Below are 20,669 nucleotides of genomic sequence, written 5' to 3' on the forward strand. Positions count from 1 at the left end.
GAAACCCTACCCTGACTGCTAAAGGAAGACACATTGTACAGTATTATTTGGCATTAGCTTTTTGTTTGTGTTAAGCTAATTCCATGTGGAATTGTAGAGGTTTGTTTCTGACCATGTCCAAGGGGACTGCAAGGTGAATCAGGAGACTCTCCAGAAGATTCCAGTGCCCAATACTTCTTAAAAGAGGTTTTTTCTTTTATTTTTCTGTTTTGGGACAGGAAAGGGTGCTTTCCTTTTTGACACTAAAATTATATGCAAAATAACAGATTTCTGGCCTATATAATGAGGGTTTGATTTTCAGTTTGCCAGAGGTTCTTTTGTCAGAGGTTCTTTTACCCTGTCTGTTTTTCAGACTAAGAGAATTTGAGTGAGAATTCTGTAAGGGACTGAGGCTCTGATCCTTCATCTGACCATGGGATGCCAAGCAAGATGTGACACACTCTGGAGTTTTTTCTCTTCACAAAGACCAGCTCCTTGACCCTTCTTTGCTGCAGAGTATAAACAAGAATGGATGCAGAATGGAAAGGACAGAAAACAGTGAACAGCAGCATGTGAAGATGTGCTTCAAATTCCTAGCCTGCCTGTTGATTATTTAATAACAGCTCATTTTTTTTTTTTCTGTTATGCTTTTTTACATTTGATGTTGATACAAAAGCCATTAACTGCAGAAAGGAGGAGTTTGTCAGAGAGAGAAGTTTTGAGCCTTGAAAATGCTGAAAAGCAGCACCTTGTGCAAACAGCAGAAGCTGCTGCTCAGGCAAGAGTCAAGTTTGCTGAAGCACCCAGGCGAACCACAAGCCTGCATCTCAGAGACAACTATGGAAAGTGATTTCAGCTTTTTCATTTTTAGTCCTATCACTGAATGCAACAACAGAATTCATATCAAGAAGTTACAATGAGAGAACATATGGCAGGAAACTGCACACGCCACAGCACTGCTGATTTTTTTATTAGAGTTTAAGGATATGACTGAGGTGCCTCAATTACATGGGTTGTATTAAAGAGAGATTCAAATGGAGAACTGCAGCCACTGAAGGAAAACTATGTTTGAATTCACACTTTTAAAAAAAAAGTCAGAGATTACTATCCTAGACCAAACAATTATTTAGGAATATTCAAAAGTACAACACACACACACACCATCCCTCATGGTCTCAGAAGTCACTCCTATCTTCCTCTTCTTTGTTCCCCTTGCCCCCATGCTTATTTTCTGTCTGGTCTCCTCACCATTTAAATTGCTGGTCCCATGGAGGATCAAAGCTGCTATTTTGAGTCACTTAACCTACAGTTAATCTCATTGTTGCTTGCCTGTTTAAGTGGAATTAGTTGGCCCTGGTGCACCCAATGGTTAACAGGGAATCTGACAGTCTTTGGCTGTATGTAGTGTTACAGAAAGTGCACTTCAAAACTTGCCTAATGAGCAGTTTTAGCAGTTTTGCCACTACTTCTTAGGGAATCAAGGGATATGTGACTTAATAAATGATGAATTAATCATTCTTGTCTAGCTGAGATTCAAGCATTGTTTTTCTTTCTGGAAACCAAATGGAAAGCAAAATTTTTAAAGCAAGGAACAGCAATTTCCGACTTAATTTATAGATGCAAGTAGACCTGTTGCATCTATAAATTATTTATTAATATGATACATAGACAGAGTTAACAAAAACCTTCCTTTGGACATGTGCTACAGTTGATCTGCATCAGGAAAAGTCTGAATAAAAACACCCTCTAGATTTACGTGTTTGAAATTTATTCAGAAATGTAAAATCAAAGATCTTGTTGCCTGTACCTCATCTCCAACCAGGCAACCCTTTTCTGAACTCACCACCAGCCAAATGGCTTTCAGCAGAGTGTATATTTTTAAAAATGGAGACTTTTTTCCATCATTTTTCCACCATTATTGACATTATCAACACCATTACCAAAGCATTATGAGAAAACAATGCTTCCTAAGTAAGCAAAGTTATTCACGTGCCTAACACTGTTCTTGTCCACATATTCACAGACAGGTTCCTATTTTGTGCTGAAACATCAGAAAGCAATGGCCCCTACTTAAATATCAATTTTATTAGTGCTCAATTTGAGATGATCTGTTCTAAACAGATCATAGAATACCAGGTTGGAAAGGACCACAAGGATCATCTGCTCCAATCCTCCTTGGCAAAAGCACAGTAAAGATAAGACAGCCCTGCAAAACTGATAGCCAACTCAACGCTGGTTCTTTTCATAAACATGACATTGCTTAAAATGTCTACATAAATGATTTTCTTTCTTCTCATGGCTCTGGAACCAAGAAGCATATAAAATTATATAACAGTGGTTAAGTACTGCCTGCCCAGAACTGAGATTTGAATGTCATAAATGTTCACTGAAATAAAATCGTGGTTCAAAATGATCTATTAGACTAGAAATGTACCAAAAAAATAACACACAGAACACAACACATTCACAGTTCTTCTACTTAATATATTATGCTAATGTAATTACCAATTTCAGTAAGATTATTACTGGTGCTATTTCAATGTTGTACAAACTAGTATCTCACCATCAGCTACTTTTAGGCAAGAACTCCCATTACATAAAACACAAATTAAGACAAAGCCTGTAGTATGAATCCCACACTAGCATGTGTATCTCAACCATTTCACACATGAGCTGCATTTTTACCTTAAATGTACATTTGCTTTTCAGTAACCACTGCAATGTCTTCAAGCAGATCAGTTACAGAGAATTTCAATCATAACAGAACTCAATAACTACATCAGGATTGTGTCAAAACTTCAACAGGATACCAGAAACTGCTTCAATCCAGTTCAAGATGCTCTGTTTTCATGTGGGAACAGGAATTTCCTGATATTCTCAGAACAATTCTATTATTTCATCACTCTGGAGCAGCAGGATTAGAAGATCCTTTTGATGCTGCCAGTAAGATTCCATACACATGTTACTCTGCACTGATCTGGTACTAGGGAACTGAGAGGCAATAATAAAGACAAAACAAGTTTCTGAAATGCTTATTGATCTGAATCACACAAGCACAGCCAAAACATTACACAACATTGCCTAACCCACATAAATCAGCAACTGCAATGTGAAGACACACTTGATGCTAAAATAAAGATCAAGATTTTTTTACCCCCCTGCATGATAGTCTCAAAAAAGCTCCAGTGTGTTAAAGGTTATGTGTTAGTTTTGTCAGGACACTTTAAGATACACACATTCCAGTTAGTGCACACTGGTGGAAAGAAGACAAAAACATTGAGACAGGCAAAGTTTTGGCAGGCACAAACACAGAAAGGTTCTGGCAACATGCTCATAAGGTAAGTAGGGAATTCAGCAATCTGTTTTGCATTCATGTAGTGTAGTTACTGGCAGAGTACAGAAGTTACTAAACAATTTAAAAAATTATGGGACAGAAATTTTTAATTTTGGTAAATTCCCAGAGAAAGCAGGAAAAAGACGGAACAAGCAGAATGGGTGAACAGGATTACCTTGCCAGGGAAGCTGCACTGAGGAGCTTCTCTGTGTTTCTAATGAAGCTGGCATAATTCTCAATTACAGACTCTTTTTCTTTTTTAATTTATCATATACTGTGAAGGTCAAACATGATCATTTATTATAAACCAGTTTTTAAATTCAAATTAAATCTGTGAGAAGGCATGCAAAGGTCTGGTTTGGAATCAGATAACACAACACAGAAATACTGCATTACTTTCCATGGCATCCTCAGAACTCAGATTATGATTTTTTTTTTTTTTGGCAAGAGAAAAATTAATCCCTCTTAGAATATTTAACTGGCAGTCATGATGTTTTACATTTCAGCATTTACAACTCTCCTAAGCATTTGACTGTCAAAAGCAACCATATTAGTACTACAGACTCTCAGACAAATATTTTCCAGAAACTACAGTTTTAAAGAAACAAGGTAAGCAAAGGCTGACTCAATGTTTAAGTAGGAGTGGTGACTTGACAGTAATTTCTTTTTGAGTTCATTGACAAGTGCCATCACTGTCACTGTAAATCACACTTTCCTTACTTAAATTTTCTACTAATTTATGGATTTTACATTCTTAAAAGAAATACCAGCTTTGTGACACAGGTGAGTAGAAGAGGATGCTATTTGGAGCTGTTGCAATTAATCAGGCAGAAATGTGTGAACTATACTGACACTAAACAACTTTCACTTCCTCATACATAATGTGTAATGCTTAGAATGATTACAAGGAATCCCACATTATGCCATGCAAACTCTGGGAGCAAAATCTGAATTCCTCTGTGTGCACAATTCACCAGAATTGGGTAATTTTTGTCACAGCATTTTGGATTGAGACACAATTCCATATTGAAATATTTTTGATTTTTCCTCACTTGAGAGAAAGTGTCACTGAAAGAACAAATGATAGTACTAGGAAAGGTATTGATAATAAACTGGCCAAAGGAGAGATGACTGCATACTGCTGAAAGAGGTAATAAAATCAGAGGGAGATTATTACTGCTGATCCTCTGAGATCAGTTTTGAAACTGATTTCACATTTTAGCTTTAAAACTGAGCATAAAAATAAATGCACACTCATAAAATGTGTAGATACCACAAAGCTGAAAGGCAGCAGTAACAGCAGGGAAGACTGGAATATCACACATACAGAAATTACTAAACTGAAGACTATAATAACAGAAATCAGTTTACATTTAGTGCAAAATGTAAATACATTCCTGGTGAGTGTAACAGCAGAAACTTCTCTTATACACCAAGAGCTTATCAACTGTAAGTGATAGAGAAGGAACTGTGTACACCAAATCATTATTTCACATCTGTACCTCTACAGTGTGATGGAACCATGGCTCTTGGTTTCGCTGGGAGAAATATTCTAGCAGAGAGAGAAATACTGCAGCTAGAACAAAAGTTCCTTCCAAAATGTCACCTCATATAATATTTACAATCCTTTAAATTAAAATTTTATCAAGTTGTCTGACAATTCAAAAGATTAAACAACTTGAAGAATGACCATACTCAACATTGTCATGAAACACTACTTCAGAAGTTCTTATCTGTAAAAGAAATCCCTAAAATTTTGACTTACATATAAGGAAACTCCAATCAGGCTACCCAATATGGCAAAATGCAACTCTTGCTCTGATAGTATGAAATGAAACAAACCAAAGCCAAGTAGTCTGGTGGTACAGAAATTGAGCTCTTTCTCATCGCTACCCAAGTCTTTAAGATGCACACATAAAGAAACATTTTATTCTCCAGTTATTCTTTCCCTTTTGCAACACTGTCCCCTGATCAAAACCAGTCTTTGAAATACAGCACATGTGGATTTCTTATTTTACCATATTTATTGTAGCTCCCAAAGCTACTTGCCTTTTTGGAAGTATTCATAATCCTGGAGTTCCACTTACTCTAGCTTGGCTGGTACTACTCCCACAATATCAGAGTCAAAATGAACCTGAACTCAAAACTCCACAGCCCTACTGCTCTGCCATGAAAACATGCCCACCACACAAAATTACACACTGTGTTTATTTTTCACTCTGCCTGTGCTCCACTTTCTTCACACATTAAATGAGGACATGACAAGCTATCTTCTAATTCCCAGAGTGTGTAAAACTCCAATATACCTAAATGGGATGCCCAGATGACCCTATTCTCCACCTCATTGTCAAGAATTACTGTGAGACAACTTTCAGCTCTTGCTTGTTTGGTTTTGCAAAGCTTTGTAAAGCTCTCATGGCTTGTGCTTATCACTGTGTCTGTGTGGTCCTCTGTAAAACCACCTTTTCTCAGTCACTGAGCCAGCCCTGCAAATGCAGCTGCCCAAAGATTTTGGTGCACCAGATTAATCAGTACCAATTTATCTTTGGTTAATTAAAAATTCTGCAGCATATAGACAAGGAAGCATATTAAAAATGAAGCATGCTTGTATAAAAATAACATAAAATATATTTATATGCAAAATTAGCTTTAAATCAGCTTATGATATCTTTGGCATCTGAGGAGGACTGTGAGCATTTGCCTTTTTCAGAAGATCACTCCCCTAGAGATCAAAACTGTACTTTCATCCTTTAACACAGGAATATTTATTTTTTTTTAAAGCAAATCTTCCAAAAACCCAATAGCTCAACTAATAGATAAGACCCTATCATGTTTAAATCACAACAAAAAGATTGTAATTTGAGGGAAATAACATGAAAGCAATACATTAATTCTTACAAAACAGAAATCAAGGAAAAGAATAGAAATATATCCTAAAATCTCCCATCCTATAAGGAATTCATAATGTGTTTGGGCAGGTTCAACCTGTAATATAACCTTTATTCCAACCAAAAGGCAAGGGAACATGAGAGAACAAGCCAGACGAGGCTTGACGGATATGTCTACAGTTTCTCTACCATGTCATACAGCAACAGACATATAAGTAGCTCAGTATGTGTTTTTTGCTTTTGTTGTTGCTAGAAAACAAACCAACCATATTGACAGGCATGATCCAAATACAATAAGCTCTGTGACATTGGCATAAAATTCCTGACAGGAACAGACTAAGGAAGGATCTGTAGCCAGAGGCTACAAAGGAAGAAATGCATTTGGTCCAAATGTATCCCAGTATATCCAGTACTTGCTGTAGCTTGGCAAGAAAACATCTCAGAAAAATAAAAATAATTAGAAAAATAACGACTGTATACTGTTTGCTCAGACACACTAAAATTACACTTTTTAAGAATAAAGTGTTATTGGAAAAGCCTTTGTATTCAAACTGCATATGTAAAAAATCATTTCCTTTTGACATAAAGCACAAGGCACAATGTTTGCTTAATAAAAAAAGCAAATATAACTTTTAAAAAGTATCTTGGAAAGGAACTTAAGGCCCGAATTTTCAGCTCTTAAACTTAAGTAGAACTCTAAAATAACCCACACTAACATAAAAGTAAATTCCTCTCTGTGCTAGTTCAATTTCCTATATGAAGACAACATAACTTTGCTACTACTGTATCAGATCTGATTTTAGCCCCTCCTCCCTTTTCTTCCTTTCTCCTCTAAGCCACTTTTTTCTCTTTGTACCTTTCTAAGGCCCTTTTCCAGGACTTCACACACTGTATCTGATTAAGAATTCCTGAGTTACAGTGGCAGCAATATCACTGCTTCCTGCTGCAGGAGGAAATGCTAAAGGCTGCCCCCCAATAGCTAATAAAGAAAAACTGAACAGCACAAACATCACAGCACCTGAGTCAATAAAGATTTTAATACAACTTTTCAGATAAAGTCCCACAAGGTCTTGCTGTCCTGACCCCAACCACGGAACCTTCCACAACTGAACCAAGCCTGACCTCATGCAAGCATCTGCTTGGTAAGCAGTATTCTAATTTGCAGGATGTTAAGTGACCTATTTTTTTCTCATTTAAGAAGTTAAAAGCCAGCAGTATTTTGCTGTTGTTAAAAAGGAACACAAGCTAGGCTCCTCTATCAATGCAACAACAGCTCTTCTGGAAATGTAAGAAGGAAATGCTTACTGAAGAACAGCTTCAATACAGACAAGATTATTTGGACTAATATTTCCTTAATTGTCCTTCCAGGAATCAGATTCTTGCCCTGACATCTTATTATAACAAGATATCTTGCAAGGTTATCTTAATTTACTGTGAAAAAATGGAAGTACTACAATTAGTGGCTGAGGCAACAGCCATTCAACTCAGAAATTCAAACATCAAATTTCTACTTGTCAGATCTGAAAATTCACCTACTTAAAATATTTTCACTCCAAATTTACCAAATATTCACTGGGAAGAATCCTCTAGCAAGAAACCAGGTTTTAAAACACTTCTTAGAATACATTCAAGCATCTCAGTGTTACAGTTTTATATGAACATTGCAGGAATATCTGATTTAAAGCCAAGTTATTTTTGCTTATTTATGCAATGACAAATCTACATGACATTCAAAGTCAGCTAATGATAATGAAATTGTTCAGTGCAGCTTCTAATCTTAAGTAATCAAATAATATAAACTCAATTGGATTTCAAATACTGAAAAGGAAGCAAAGGGCACATAAAATAAAGGTATTTCAAGAGGGAACTTGAGGAACACACAAGGTATTAATTAATAAAAATTGAAGACCCTATGAAATGAGGCAGTTATGAAATAAATACTGTGTTCACAAAGAGATAATGAAATGGAAGGTCTGCAGAAGACAAAACATGAGACAGATAGTTTCCTTTCCATACAACAAAAGACTTGAGAATAATGAAGACTATTTTACAGCTACTTCATTTCTGCCTGCATCATTCTAAACTTAATAAAGAACAAAAAAATCACTAGAATTACCACCTCTATCTTGGTCATCAAATAAACAGCTAATTACACCCTCAGAACCACAGTCATTGAGACAAAAAATTCAGAAATAAGGAAAATGTTTTTGTCCTACTTTCCTGATGTTGATTTTGTATATCACAGAAAGTAGCAGGAAAAAGTATTTCCAGGTCTGAAATGATCAGCAGAGAATGAGTGTAAAATTATAGCTTAACTTACATAAAAACAGCTTTCAAATGGGAATGCTTTGTCCTCAAAAGAAGTTATTAAATTCTGTGGACACCTCTGACTTCATTAAACATTGAGACAGATCTCATATCAGAGCTATGACTGTTCTAATGTGGACGTTTCTTCTGCAAACACCAAAGAAGTCAAATCAATCTTCATGCCAGAGGCAGCAGGAGCTCTTGGAAAGTTCCATCACATTTAGCATCTTCTGAGTGCTGCTTTAAACATTATTACTTGGAAGGGAAGACCACAGGTTTTTCTATAAAAAACTTCAGACATGAATAATTTTCCCCTTAAGAGTTAAAAAGGATTCTTTCCAATCAAACTCTATTTCTTGTCTCTCTTTTTCGTTTTCCCTTTTAGGAGGGTTTAAACATTTCTGCTTTATGACAACCACAACCATTCCTACCTAAGGGGGATTACACACTATCTGGCAGAGTGCTCACATCCACCTGCCTTTCAAGCAATCACACCCAGAAGGTGTAAAAATTTACATGAATAAGTAGAAACTCTTCATCAGGACACTCCTCCTTTACCTGAGTCTCCTTTCTAGTAGAGGAGAACTACTACCAGCTAAAGGACAAGTAGGGACTCAGAAGGAAAGGAGGGATGCAGTCCTTGAGTTGCCAGCCTTCCTCAGCTGACAACAATCAACAACCTCCTCTGTTAGGAGGTCAACCATAGAAGAGGAAGGTTTTACTGTAAGCTGACTATATAATAAATTTATGTATGATACATAAATGTACATTTATTTTATACTACAACTGTTTCTCATGCCCCCTTTTCTTTAAAATCACATCTCCAGATATCTCAAGTACCACTCAAGGGGTGTGAAACAGGCACAATACAATGAACAATGCTTTTATTGGAAAAACGGCTTAAAGTGACTTCCTACTATTCTCTGTAAGACTGAAGAATTGACCCAGGTTAGTTAAAATGTAAAGTCACCTCTCACTTGGCCTGGTGTCCCTGTTCAGTACCCTGCACAGTGCCACAAGCCTTTGTTTCAGCAGAGAAGACAGAATGCCTGGAGCTTGGGGAGAGAGGAACAATGGGAGAAAGAAGGTCCAAAGATAGATTTGTAAAGGCACCTCTGCTGAATAGACTACTCAAGGCTACTGTCACTTAAGGGGCTGGATTTAGGGTTTTTAAACTCCTTCTGCTCGAATAACACAGAATATACATACAGGTCTACACCAGCACAGTCACCCACTGCACAGCTTTCACTCAAATTAGCACTCCCATGAGCCACTCCAAGAAACCATTTGCCTTCTTATTGATGTACAGCCAGTGTGATCCACTAGCTCTTGGCACTCCAAGCATCTGTGAGCCTTTTATTTCAAAATGCTTCTAGGTCATGGCAGGCTCCTTTGGAAATCCTACCAATGAATTGTAGTCAAACAGCATTAACCTCACCCAGCCCTCAGAGCAGGTCAGGTGCCACCCCGAGGGCACACTTTAGAGCAGCTGCCAGCGTTTGGACCATCCGAGGTCACGGGGCAGAATGAAGGCCCACATAACCTTTGTATCCAGCCCCTCCTCAGTGGAAAAATGGAGCAGAAACAGCTCACAGAGCTTTCCTACCTTTGTCACAGAATACCTTGTAAGGAAGCACTGGCTTACCAAACACTCACTAAAATAACTTTCTGTCCTGCAGTTTTCTATGTAAAACTAAACCATGCCACATTTCAAAGCAATACATTTTCAGTAACTATCAAAATAATCCCATGTTATTTTTTCCTTATTTTTCTAGCCCTGTTTCCTTCACTCTCAGCACTTTGTAAGGACATCTTCATGTGTGTATTCCACATTATGTCTGTTGCAAAGTTTGGTAAACACTTAAAATACGACGTTGCTTTCTTTCAAACCCACAATGAGGGCTCACTTTACCAAAGGCCAGGGCGCTTGGCTCATCCTTGTGCCAACTCAACTCAGACACACCGCGCAATGCAGCTGACTCCCAAGATGGGCCTTCCACCCCTACATTTTCCACTTAAGCAAATTAATGATCAGTAAAGATGGGATACACCCAGAAGACAGAAAACCACTTATTCAGCAAGTCAAAAATGGATATGCTGGCACTGAAACTTATAGTTGAAAGTGAAATGCATCCTACAAAGGATACCAGATTTCAGCTGCCTGCCGACAGTAAATATTTCAGGGATGTCCCTAAGATGATTTCTACTGAGGACAAATAGTACCTTCTTGTTAAAAGCCAAGAGTCTGCCTTGATAGGGAATAGACCGTTCTTTTATGCCCCTAATGGATTTATTCCCTCATGTTCAGTATTTCTCAGAAAGGATGTCACTTCCTCAGAGAATTCTGCTGCTCTACATTTTAAGAACTCAAATGTTCCAGTGAAGCTCAGCTGAAATTTTAGAAGCTGATAGAGAAAAATCGAAAGAGAAGAATAAGAAAAGGTATCTGGTGGTTTAGAATGCTAAAATCCTTCCAACTAAAAGACAGCAGCAACCAGAAATGCAGAAACACCCCGATGGAGCTAACTGTAATTACGCATACTTTCTGGAAGTGGGTGTGTTTATGCTTTGCATGCCTATCTTTTCACATGCAAAAGACAACACCTGACATGTATGTACCTTAAAGAATCTGCCCTGTAGTCTTAAATATCCTCCCATAAACTTAACCAACAAAAATAGCAATTAACACAGGTGTTTCATAATCTTCCCAAAATATTTTCTTAGTAAGAAGGTAACTAAGGATTGTTTTACCATTCAATAGAAAAAGACGACTGTTTAATGTGGGTGTGTGCCAATATATGAAAACTATTTTAAATGAATATTTTTGCAGTGGTCTGGAGGATCAGGAGCCTAAATGCTGAACACTCCCTAGCTTCAAATTGTCTCTGCCCTGAACCACTGTGCAGCCCTACACAGAATAAATAGGTGGAGGAAAGAAAGTCAAGACGAAAATTATTTAAGCACATAAACACTTACAATTCAGTAATATTCAAGAAGCTGTAATGTCCCAAATTAAATTTAGGACAGAGATAGACTTAGATGCACTCTTATTAAGAGGCTGCCTCAGAAGACAGCACAAAAGGCAGCAGCACAGACAGTGAAGGGGTGTGCAAAGCCACCAGTGGTACACTGAGTGTGCCCCGGATGAGCTCCTGTCCAGAGGGCATCCTCCTCAATTCTCAGGAAAAATTTCCTCCCCTGGCAGCCAGGCCTTCTCCAATCTTGTTTTACTGCAAAGAACTTAGACAAAACCACGAACTTCTACTTTACATAAAACTGAGAGAAAACCTAGTTCACCAATAAAATCATAAAGGTGTTGTAGGCAAAACAATTTTTATGAGTTTGAGGTAACACAACATGCATAAAGAAAGTGTAGCTACCTAGCTTAAGCTGAGAAGAGTTTTACTGCATTCCACACCTGGATATTTGATAGTGCATGCAAATATAAGCTTTTAACATATGCCATGAAGAATTAAATAACAACACAACATTGAAACTAGAATTAACATTAATGTATGTATTTATCCAGAGGGGTGAGGGGAAAGAAAAACAAAAGAAAGGTGTTAAAAATGTATAAAAATAAAAGACAAATTGCAGAACACTGACACAAGACAATATTTAACCTTGGCCTAAAAGCAAGCATCACTTCATTGGTACAAATTTCAGTTGAAGAGATCAGGGTTATGTATAAGCTTTGCAATGAAGTTATGCATTTGTGAGAGATACAAATATGTACTTTCTTTCTCATTTTGAACAGCTGCACATATATTTAACTTAGATGAAGTTTCCTTTCTAAAGCTAGCCTTGAGCTCTCAACATTACTTGTGAGTGCCAAAGCTAGTGAATTCTTTAATATCTTAGCAAAAGCTGAGATATTAAAGAAAAGGCCACTTTGTTTACATCCTGAGCCATCATTTAGCTACCAGGTAAAATACCACAAGATTTGTTCACAGAAATTAGTTAGTGAGAAATGAAAAATTATCCAAGATTTCTCTTCTAAATGATGTTATCTCAAAAATATTGAATCACATATTTGTTGAAACTAAAAAGAGGATACAACCTGAGAAAACATTAACAATACCCTAAAAATGGTAGCATTGATGTTATTTTTAGCTAGCAACTTTTTCTCAATGTCATTAGGTATCAGGAGATAGCTTCAAAAACACAATGTAATTTATCTGCAAAATTTTATTAATACCTAGATTTTGATCTCCTCACTATAAATTCATCCTTCAATCCCACAATGCTAGTGCAGAAATAGCATTCAAATTTAGAACTGAAAGCCTGAAATATGGTAATTTAAGTAATCCTGAGGTTGTTTATACTTGACATTTCAGAATCTTGGCCAATGTACTTTAGGAAAGGAAAGTGTCTTGCACTTTCAGACATCAGAGGGGTTGGCACACAAACAGCCACTGCAATCAGCATCACTCCCAAACAAAAGTAATTGACAACTAAAAAGAGATTGATGCTAGAAAGGCACAAGAGGAGTGACATACTTAGAAGAAAAACAGAAGATTTCATTTTTAAAAAGTACAAAAACATTCACAGAAAACCCGAAAATTTTCATTGACGTATACCACTATGAATGGTTAATGTGAAAATCTATCCTGAAAGAACTGGGGCACTAAAAGGAAACAAAACAAAGCAATCTGCTATCTTACTGTGTGAACAGAACCTTGACCAAAACACGCCTAAAGCACAGTTTCTAGTTCAGTAGCAACAACCCAGATCAAATCCTGATGCACACTGGCTATTCATCTGAAAAACCACTACTGCAGCTGCTACATTAATCCAGCTTTTAGCACTATTTCCTCCTTCTTCTCCTACATCCTTTGCTGTGTGCAAGGCACTCCCAAGAAAGGATGTGGCCACCATGGTTAAGCCAAGCCCTCAGGAAAAGAGCATTAGTGGCATTCAGATGATGTGTTTTCTTTTCCTTTCTTTTGCTTTACCAGTTGAAAGCATCTTAATAAAACTAACAGTGAAACAGGTCTCATTTCAAAGGCTGATCATTTAACATATACTCAAGTGCTCTTTACATTTTTAATCTTGCCAAACATGCCTTTATAAACAGGCATTGTATTACAGCAGTACTAATGATAAAATGCCAGAGTGGCATTTATGAATGTGAGGCTCACTGGCAACGCCACAAATCAAACAACAAAGGACTGAGAATGCATAGGGGCCCTTTTTTGGGGTTAAAAATTCATATGAATAAATATGCAAGCATAATAATTAGCACGTTGTTTTCAACTGCAATGCTACTATTTTCATCCCAAATTTTACACTAGCACCTATTTCAACATTTCCACTACTGTTTGAGGATGGAAACATGACATCTGTTGCACATTACAAACTAACAGTACTCAATTACAAAGATTTTGATCTGTTTCAAGGAAAAGGTAGGAGGAATCTGTTCTTCTGCAAAGAGTTACTACTCCATATGCAGATTTACTGGGTAAATGACCTTGCAAGAGTAAATAGTGTTGTCTCGCCAACTTACCCACAAACGCATTTTAAGAATTAGAATGAAATTAAATTGAATGCAAAAACTGTATTCTAAGGTCCTAAACAAAAACCAAACCAACACAAAACAAAGGCAGAAATCACACAGTTCAAATCTTCAGCACTCAAGGAAAGTATTTCATGAGACATTATGACACAAAGCTGTCTTCAGCAGGTAGACACAGTTCTTCAGCAAAACTAGCAGACTTCAAACTATTCCAGAAGAGCGATTTGCAGTTTAGCACCACCCCACCTACATCTCTCTCATGAGAAGCCAGAATTCCAAAGGAAATAAAACACAACTCAGTAACATACCAAAACCAACCACAAAACACCCTAAAACCAGCCCCACTTTTCCCCACACACCTTTTTTGCAGTGAAGCAGCCAAGTGGGAACAGTGAAAGAAGGCATGGTTAGTACAGACTCTAATTAAGGGCGATAGATGGATGTATCAAACGAGCTCATTCTGCCAACTTAATGATTCAGCTTAAAGAACTGGGAGTTTTCCTCCTGACTTCTGTCAGAGTCAAGTACATCTGCTGAGTGCATTTGAAGATTCTGCCTCTTGTAAGATAACCTTTCTCTGTGCACACAAGAATTACCACAGAGTTCAGCAGAGAATGATCACAGAAAAGATAATGCTAGTTTTGTGGAAAAATCCATCACGGTCTCCAAAAAAGCTAGACACAAATGACTTAATATTTTCCTGTGAACCAAGTATTTTATATATATACACACACATACACACCCACACCAAGGTAAAGGTAAGAGGTATACACACACACACACACACACACACACACACACACACACACACACACACACACATATATATATATACACACACACACATACACCAAGGTAAAGGTAAGTATCACAATTTAAGTACTTCCATTCATTTAGCTTTCGTCACTTGATTTTAAAGAAAATACCCTTAAACCCAAAAGAAAATGCTGAAAACAGCACAGTGGTGTGTTTTCAGCTTCAGTATAAATCAAATAGATTAATGAAGAAACAGAATTTGAGCTTTCAATAAACCTGTTCAAAGTTGATCACATTTCACAAACAGGTTTCCAGTTTTGCTTTTATAGATTATGGCTCATTAACTCTCAAGCACACCAGTGTGCAAGGTTCATGAGATGCATGTGGAGGTTCACTCAGGTCTCTGACCATATGTACAAGTTTATCAACAGCTCTAATAACCACAACACACAGAGAGATTGGTTCTATCGTGCTCTCTAACACAGCAAGCACTTGTTACCCACCTAAAATCTTCTAACAGGAGCTAGTTTCACTCCATCAAGTAACTCTCCATAGCTCCAACAGGAATTTGGAGCTCTAATTACTTACCTGTGAACATAATGCAACTGATGAACTGAATCGATGGCTATCACCATTTCAGCCAAATAAAAACGAGCCATATCTTCAGGGAGTCTGTCCTCAAACTTGCTGAGCAATGTAAGCAGGTCTCCTCCAACATAGTAATCCATAACCAGGTACTGTGGAGTAGGAACAATAAGAGAACAGAGTGAGGGAGGGAAAAAAAAAATCACAATTTATGGAGTGAATAAAAGACTAAATATTCATTGAAGCATAAAAACTAACTCACTGCAAAAATTATTATGGACATAAAAAAACCCAACCAAGATGCTAAGGTGCTCTGAAAACAGTAGTCAGTTCAGCTGCAGTTTAGCATTTAGCCTACTTGAATAATTTTCATATTTCTACCTCCCCAAATATAGTAAGCCTCATGACAAAAGAGTATCAACTTCATCCACAGTCCCATCACCAAACAGGAAGTATTTAGATCCTCTAGATTCCCTTATGAGAACAATGCCTTTTGTTAGAAAGCTAAAGGAGGAAAGGTTTTAAGTACAGACCTATAAAAATGAAACAAGTGTGTACATTTGTAATCTCATTTACGTTGCCCTAATTTCCAAGGCTTTCCCTTCCCTTTCTTCCTACCACCTTCATTTTCCATTAAACAAATTACTTTGGAGAGCAAATTTTTTAGATTATTTAGAGAGGCATTTCTAATCTAAAAATTATTTTGATTAAGGCAAAGCCTGAGAGACTTCCAGTGACCCACAGCATAATTCCAGAAACTGTTGACATTACACATGATACAGGACCTGGCAACATAAAATACAACATGTCACCTTCTCTAATTGAAAGGATGGAGAAAAATATGATTTCTTATATATTAATGAAACATAAAACTTGCCAGCCATAAAAGTGGATGCAAAGACATTAAAGAAATCAGAGCCTTTCTGTATTTTACTGTATTTACAGAATAAAATGCCACTTCTTTTAGCAACATAGTTAACATTACTGGAAAAAGTGAAACTTAAGTGTGAAATTCAGGATTAATATATTTTAGCTTAGTTTAGTTTGTTTTTAATTATGAAACAGTGCCTGAAAGGCCAAATAGGGGAAAGAAAAAAAAATCAAACTAATTATAGCTAAAAAACTTATTATTAACATTCTAATTTAACACCCTGCTAAAACATTACTTTCAAACATCATTGTGGACAGGTTAATTAGAAACACAGAATATCCTGAGCTGGAAGGAACCCACAAGGAACACCAAAGTCCAGCTCTTGGCCCTTCAGAGATCAGCCCCAAGAATCAAATCACACCCCTGAGAATAAATTTCCACTAGACTCTCTGAAAGTCTTTGCTTAGAGCTCCAGTCTGTTTCCAGGAACTCAGCCTATCTGCATTTGAAGCAGTGACTCTTAAGAAGACCATAAATAATAAAAAATATTGCAAATGTAATAAAGTATACCCCAATTTGTTTCTTTAAAATTCTGAAAACGCAGCCTAAAGGGACTATTTATATCAGTTTCCTTATGAATAAAAGAATCTGCAAAATTATGCCAGCTCTAGGGAATTTGAGGGGCAGGCAGAAATCTTACACCTGTTTCTTTTCCCTCATATTTTCCATAACAATAAAGGTGATGAACAAAGATTTTTAACAGCTTGATACAGAAAAACGTGGGCATCCTCATTGATTCCAAGTGCATAAGAAAGCACAAAAGGCATTTCCACAAGATTTTAAATGTGTTGATAATCAAATTTCCATCTGTTGCTTTGTGACAGGAATAATGAACTTCTTAAATTATGCTCACAATCCTTCCAGAAGATAAGTATCTTCTATTCAGTGGTGCTCCTACACTTCTTTAGGAACAAGATTGATTGTATAAATTTCTTGTGTTTTACAGTTTTAGAAAATGCAATAAGCCTTTTGAACTTCAGATTCTGATTACTAAGTGATGCATTGCACAGACATCTCCAAGAGCTGAACTTATTGTTTTGAATGTATATCGAAAAAAACCTCTTCAGTTTTTTCATAAAACATGTCACCGACATGTTTTATGAAAAATCCTTTCCTTAAGATTTTTCTTCCTGAGAAGCTGAGAGGCCTCAAGAACAAAATGCAAACAATTATTATCTGCTGCTGTAGAATGCAACAGGTGGATCTGTGATTGGTCTCATGTATTTGTTTCTAATTAATGGCCAATCACAGTCCAGCTGTCCAGACCATCTCAGTCAGCGACGAGCCTTTGTTATGCATTCATTTTCTATTCTTAGCCAGCCTTCTGATGAAATCCTTTCTTCTATTCTTTTAGTACAGTTTTTATATAATATATATCATAAAATAATAAATCAAGCCTTCTGAAACATGGAGTCAAGATTCTCATCTCTTCCCTCATCCTGGGACCCCTACGAACACCACCACACTTCAGATTCTCCTAATTGATGTGGGATCATTCTTCAGCACTTTGAAAACTTCTGCAACACTTAACTGAAACTCAGGGTATTAAGCTGTGCAAATGAAGTAAAACACATGTGCAGCAATTACAGTTAAATCTAAAAATGAAATTTTACATTAAAAATTGCCTCAAATATGCAATGTCAAATATCCAGGTTCTTATAAAAAATAAGGGGTTTTTTAAAGCCTTAAAAATACTTTCCAAATAATATTAAAAATACTTTCTAAATGTACACAATCATCCAGATCTATCCAAGTCCCAAATACTTCTCAAAATACTACTGTATGACAGGACCATCTTTGCAAGAGAAAGAAAAAGCTTTAGATAGATATATTTAAGAATAAATTTAATAAAATAGATTTAAGAACTCTAAATTCTAGTAGCTAGTGGAAGCTTAACACAGGAATTTAATCCCAAAATCACAGATTCATTTGGAATGGAAAGGACCTCTTCAGACCTCATCTGCTCAAGTAGGGTCAGCTAGAAAAGGCTGATGATGACTGTCTCCAGCTGGGGTTTGAGTATCTCCCAGTTAAGAAGGGTTTTCTTGTGTTCTGATGAAACTCCATGGATTTCAGTTTGTATCCACTGGCTCTTGTCCTTTCACCAAGCACCACTGGGAGGAATCTGGCTCCCTTGACTCACCCCACTCCATGGGGTGTTTACACACATTGATGATAACCCCCCCTCTCCATTCTACATTTACTTGGGCTGAAGAATCCCAGCTCTCCTCACAGGAAGGATGTCCCAGTGTCTCAATCATCCTTCTAGCCTCACAACAGACTTGCTCCAGTAGTTCCATCTCTCTTTTGCCCTGGGGAGCTCATACCTGGACACAGCACTTCAGGGGCAGGGCTGAGCAGAGAGGAAGGACCTCCCCTGACCTGCTGGCAGCACTTTTCCTTGAGCCCAGAATACTCCTGGCCTATTTTACTGTGAGAGTGCCTTGCTGCCTCATGGCTAAGCTTGTTATCCACCAGGACCTCAAGTAAAGCTGCTTTCCAATCACCTGGGCCCCAGCATGTACTTGGTTTCTCCTATTATACACCCTAAATTCAAGGCATTCCCTTTGCTGAAATTTATGAGATTTCACTGTCTCCAATTTGCTGAGGTCCATCTCAAGGCAAGCAACAACCACTGCACAACCACATGTACTGCTCAATCTACACAGATTTTTTTTTTTAAAAGGCCACTTGTGTTACACACAATTTCAATAAAAAGCATTTGGAGAACTAGTGATGATACAAACTCAGTACCACTGATATTTTGCCCAGCATGCTGCAGAACTAGCTCCTGTCATCAGACTATCAAAGATGAAGAACAGAACCTGCTCTGTGCTTAGTGAAAACAAGGAAACTGGCAAGAATAAAAGAAATTCTAGCAGGCTGTTCTGGAATATATAATATTTTCCTTGAAATGCTCTTAATGATAATATCAGAATTACACAATACATAGGATTATTTTTACTGTCCACATTAGCAAAGCAGGAAGCTGGCTGGGAGATATTTACACCAACAGCTAGACTTACAAATGCAGAGCCCCATTTCTATAAAAATCGACCAAAATCCATGGATCCACAAGCATCTGAATTGACAGAAGAAAGTGCAATATAATGGCAAAAAACCACTACAGGTCTGCAGGTCTGCTATACAGGTTTCCCTGTATAGCACTTTTTGTATAGGACAGACTGGAAGGAAAAAACTACTCTGGCTGTACAGTAGATTTAAAAAAAATTATTAGAATTGCTAATGGTAGAGAATCCAAAGCACAGAGCAATAAAACCCAAATAACCAAAAGCCATCAATACAAAGTTGATGGTAATAATATTACCAATATTTAATAAATATTTTTCAGGTATAAATATTATTTTCAGGTATAAATATTACCAAAAATGTATCACAATCACAATATTTTTAAGTGGGAAAGATTTTATAGAAAATTGGCCATTTTTCCACGTATTAGTTTCTTTTTTTGAGTCTTTCAAAATACTCAAAAATTAAATTACATAAGAGACACTTTAATCTACAACTACAGCTACAAACTTTTGTGAGCATTTAGTAGCATTCTTGCTGCTTTATTGTTTTGTGACAGCTTACTAAATTTAAGTCCTCAAAACAGCAAGTTGTTTCAAAACAGGTCTACTCCCAATTTCTCTCTGTAAAACAGTAATCAGCATGGTTAATAATGAAAATTTAAAATAGAAAATCTATGTTAGTAAGTGCACTTCTAATTTTACGAATTCAATTAAACTGGAATGACAAATTATAAGAAAGAATATGCAGACAGATCAAAGTTTATCAACAAATGCAAAGTGCTTTAGAAAACAAACCTGCCTTCCTGAGGTATTTATAGCAAAACTTTCAAAATTTCTGACCAATCTCCACCCTTCAGTATTTTATGGAAAAATCACAGATCCTTACATGGTCTGTATAGCCCAGAACACAAAATTAACAAATAAACTACTTTTCTGTTTCAAACCACAACCAAGACTCTGCATTTCCACACAGATACATATATATATATATAAATATATGTATATATAAAAGCAACACTCACTAAATAGTTTTCATCCTGGAATGCATAATGTAATGTTGTGATCCACTGGTTATCTCCATTCACTAACACATCTCTCTCTTCTCGAAAACAGGCTGTCTGAAGGGGAGAAAAATAATTATAAGTTTTAGGTAAAATATATAAAGAAAAAGATTTAGCAAGTTGTCTGTGTTTTGACATTATATTTGGGAGGAAAAAAATCAAAACTGCCTCTCAGTTAAAAAGTTATTTATTACACTATCCAAATATGACAAAATACAAAAAAAATGGATATGAGAAGAGACCACCTTCTTCAAATTTAAGCAGTTGTATTTCTCTGTACT

At 36.8% G+C, this 20,669-nt stretch overlaps 1 protein-coding gene across 5 annotated transcripts in view; it reads right to left on the minus strand.

Annotated features, from left to right (window-relative positions):
• CDC42BPA (CDC42 binding protein kinase alpha) overlaps positions 1–20,669 on the minus strand; it is a 185,282-nt gene that overhangs the window by 95,929 nt on the left and 68,684 nt on the right. For all 5 annotated transcript variants that reach the window (XM_059840713.1, XM_059840712.1, XM_059840711.1 and 2 more), the window contains exons 5-6: positions 20,350–20,445; positions 15,368–15,516 (exon numbers count right to left, since the gene is read on the minus strand). In XM_059840713.1, the coding sequence (XP_059696696.1) occupies positions 15,368–15,516; positions 20,350–20,445 (245 nt within the window). The remainder of the gene's footprint in view (positions 1–15,367; positions 15,517–20,349; positions 20,446–20,669) is intronic.

Source organism: Haemorhous mexicanus, chromosome 3, assembly GCF_027477595.1.
Source record: "Haemorhous mexicanus isolate bHaeMex1 chromosome 3, bHaeMex1.pri, whole genome shotgun sequence".
In the NCBI taxonomy this organism is placed as follows: Eukaryota; Metazoa; Chordata; class Aves; order Passeriformes; family Fringillidae; genus Haemorhous; species Haemorhous mexicanus.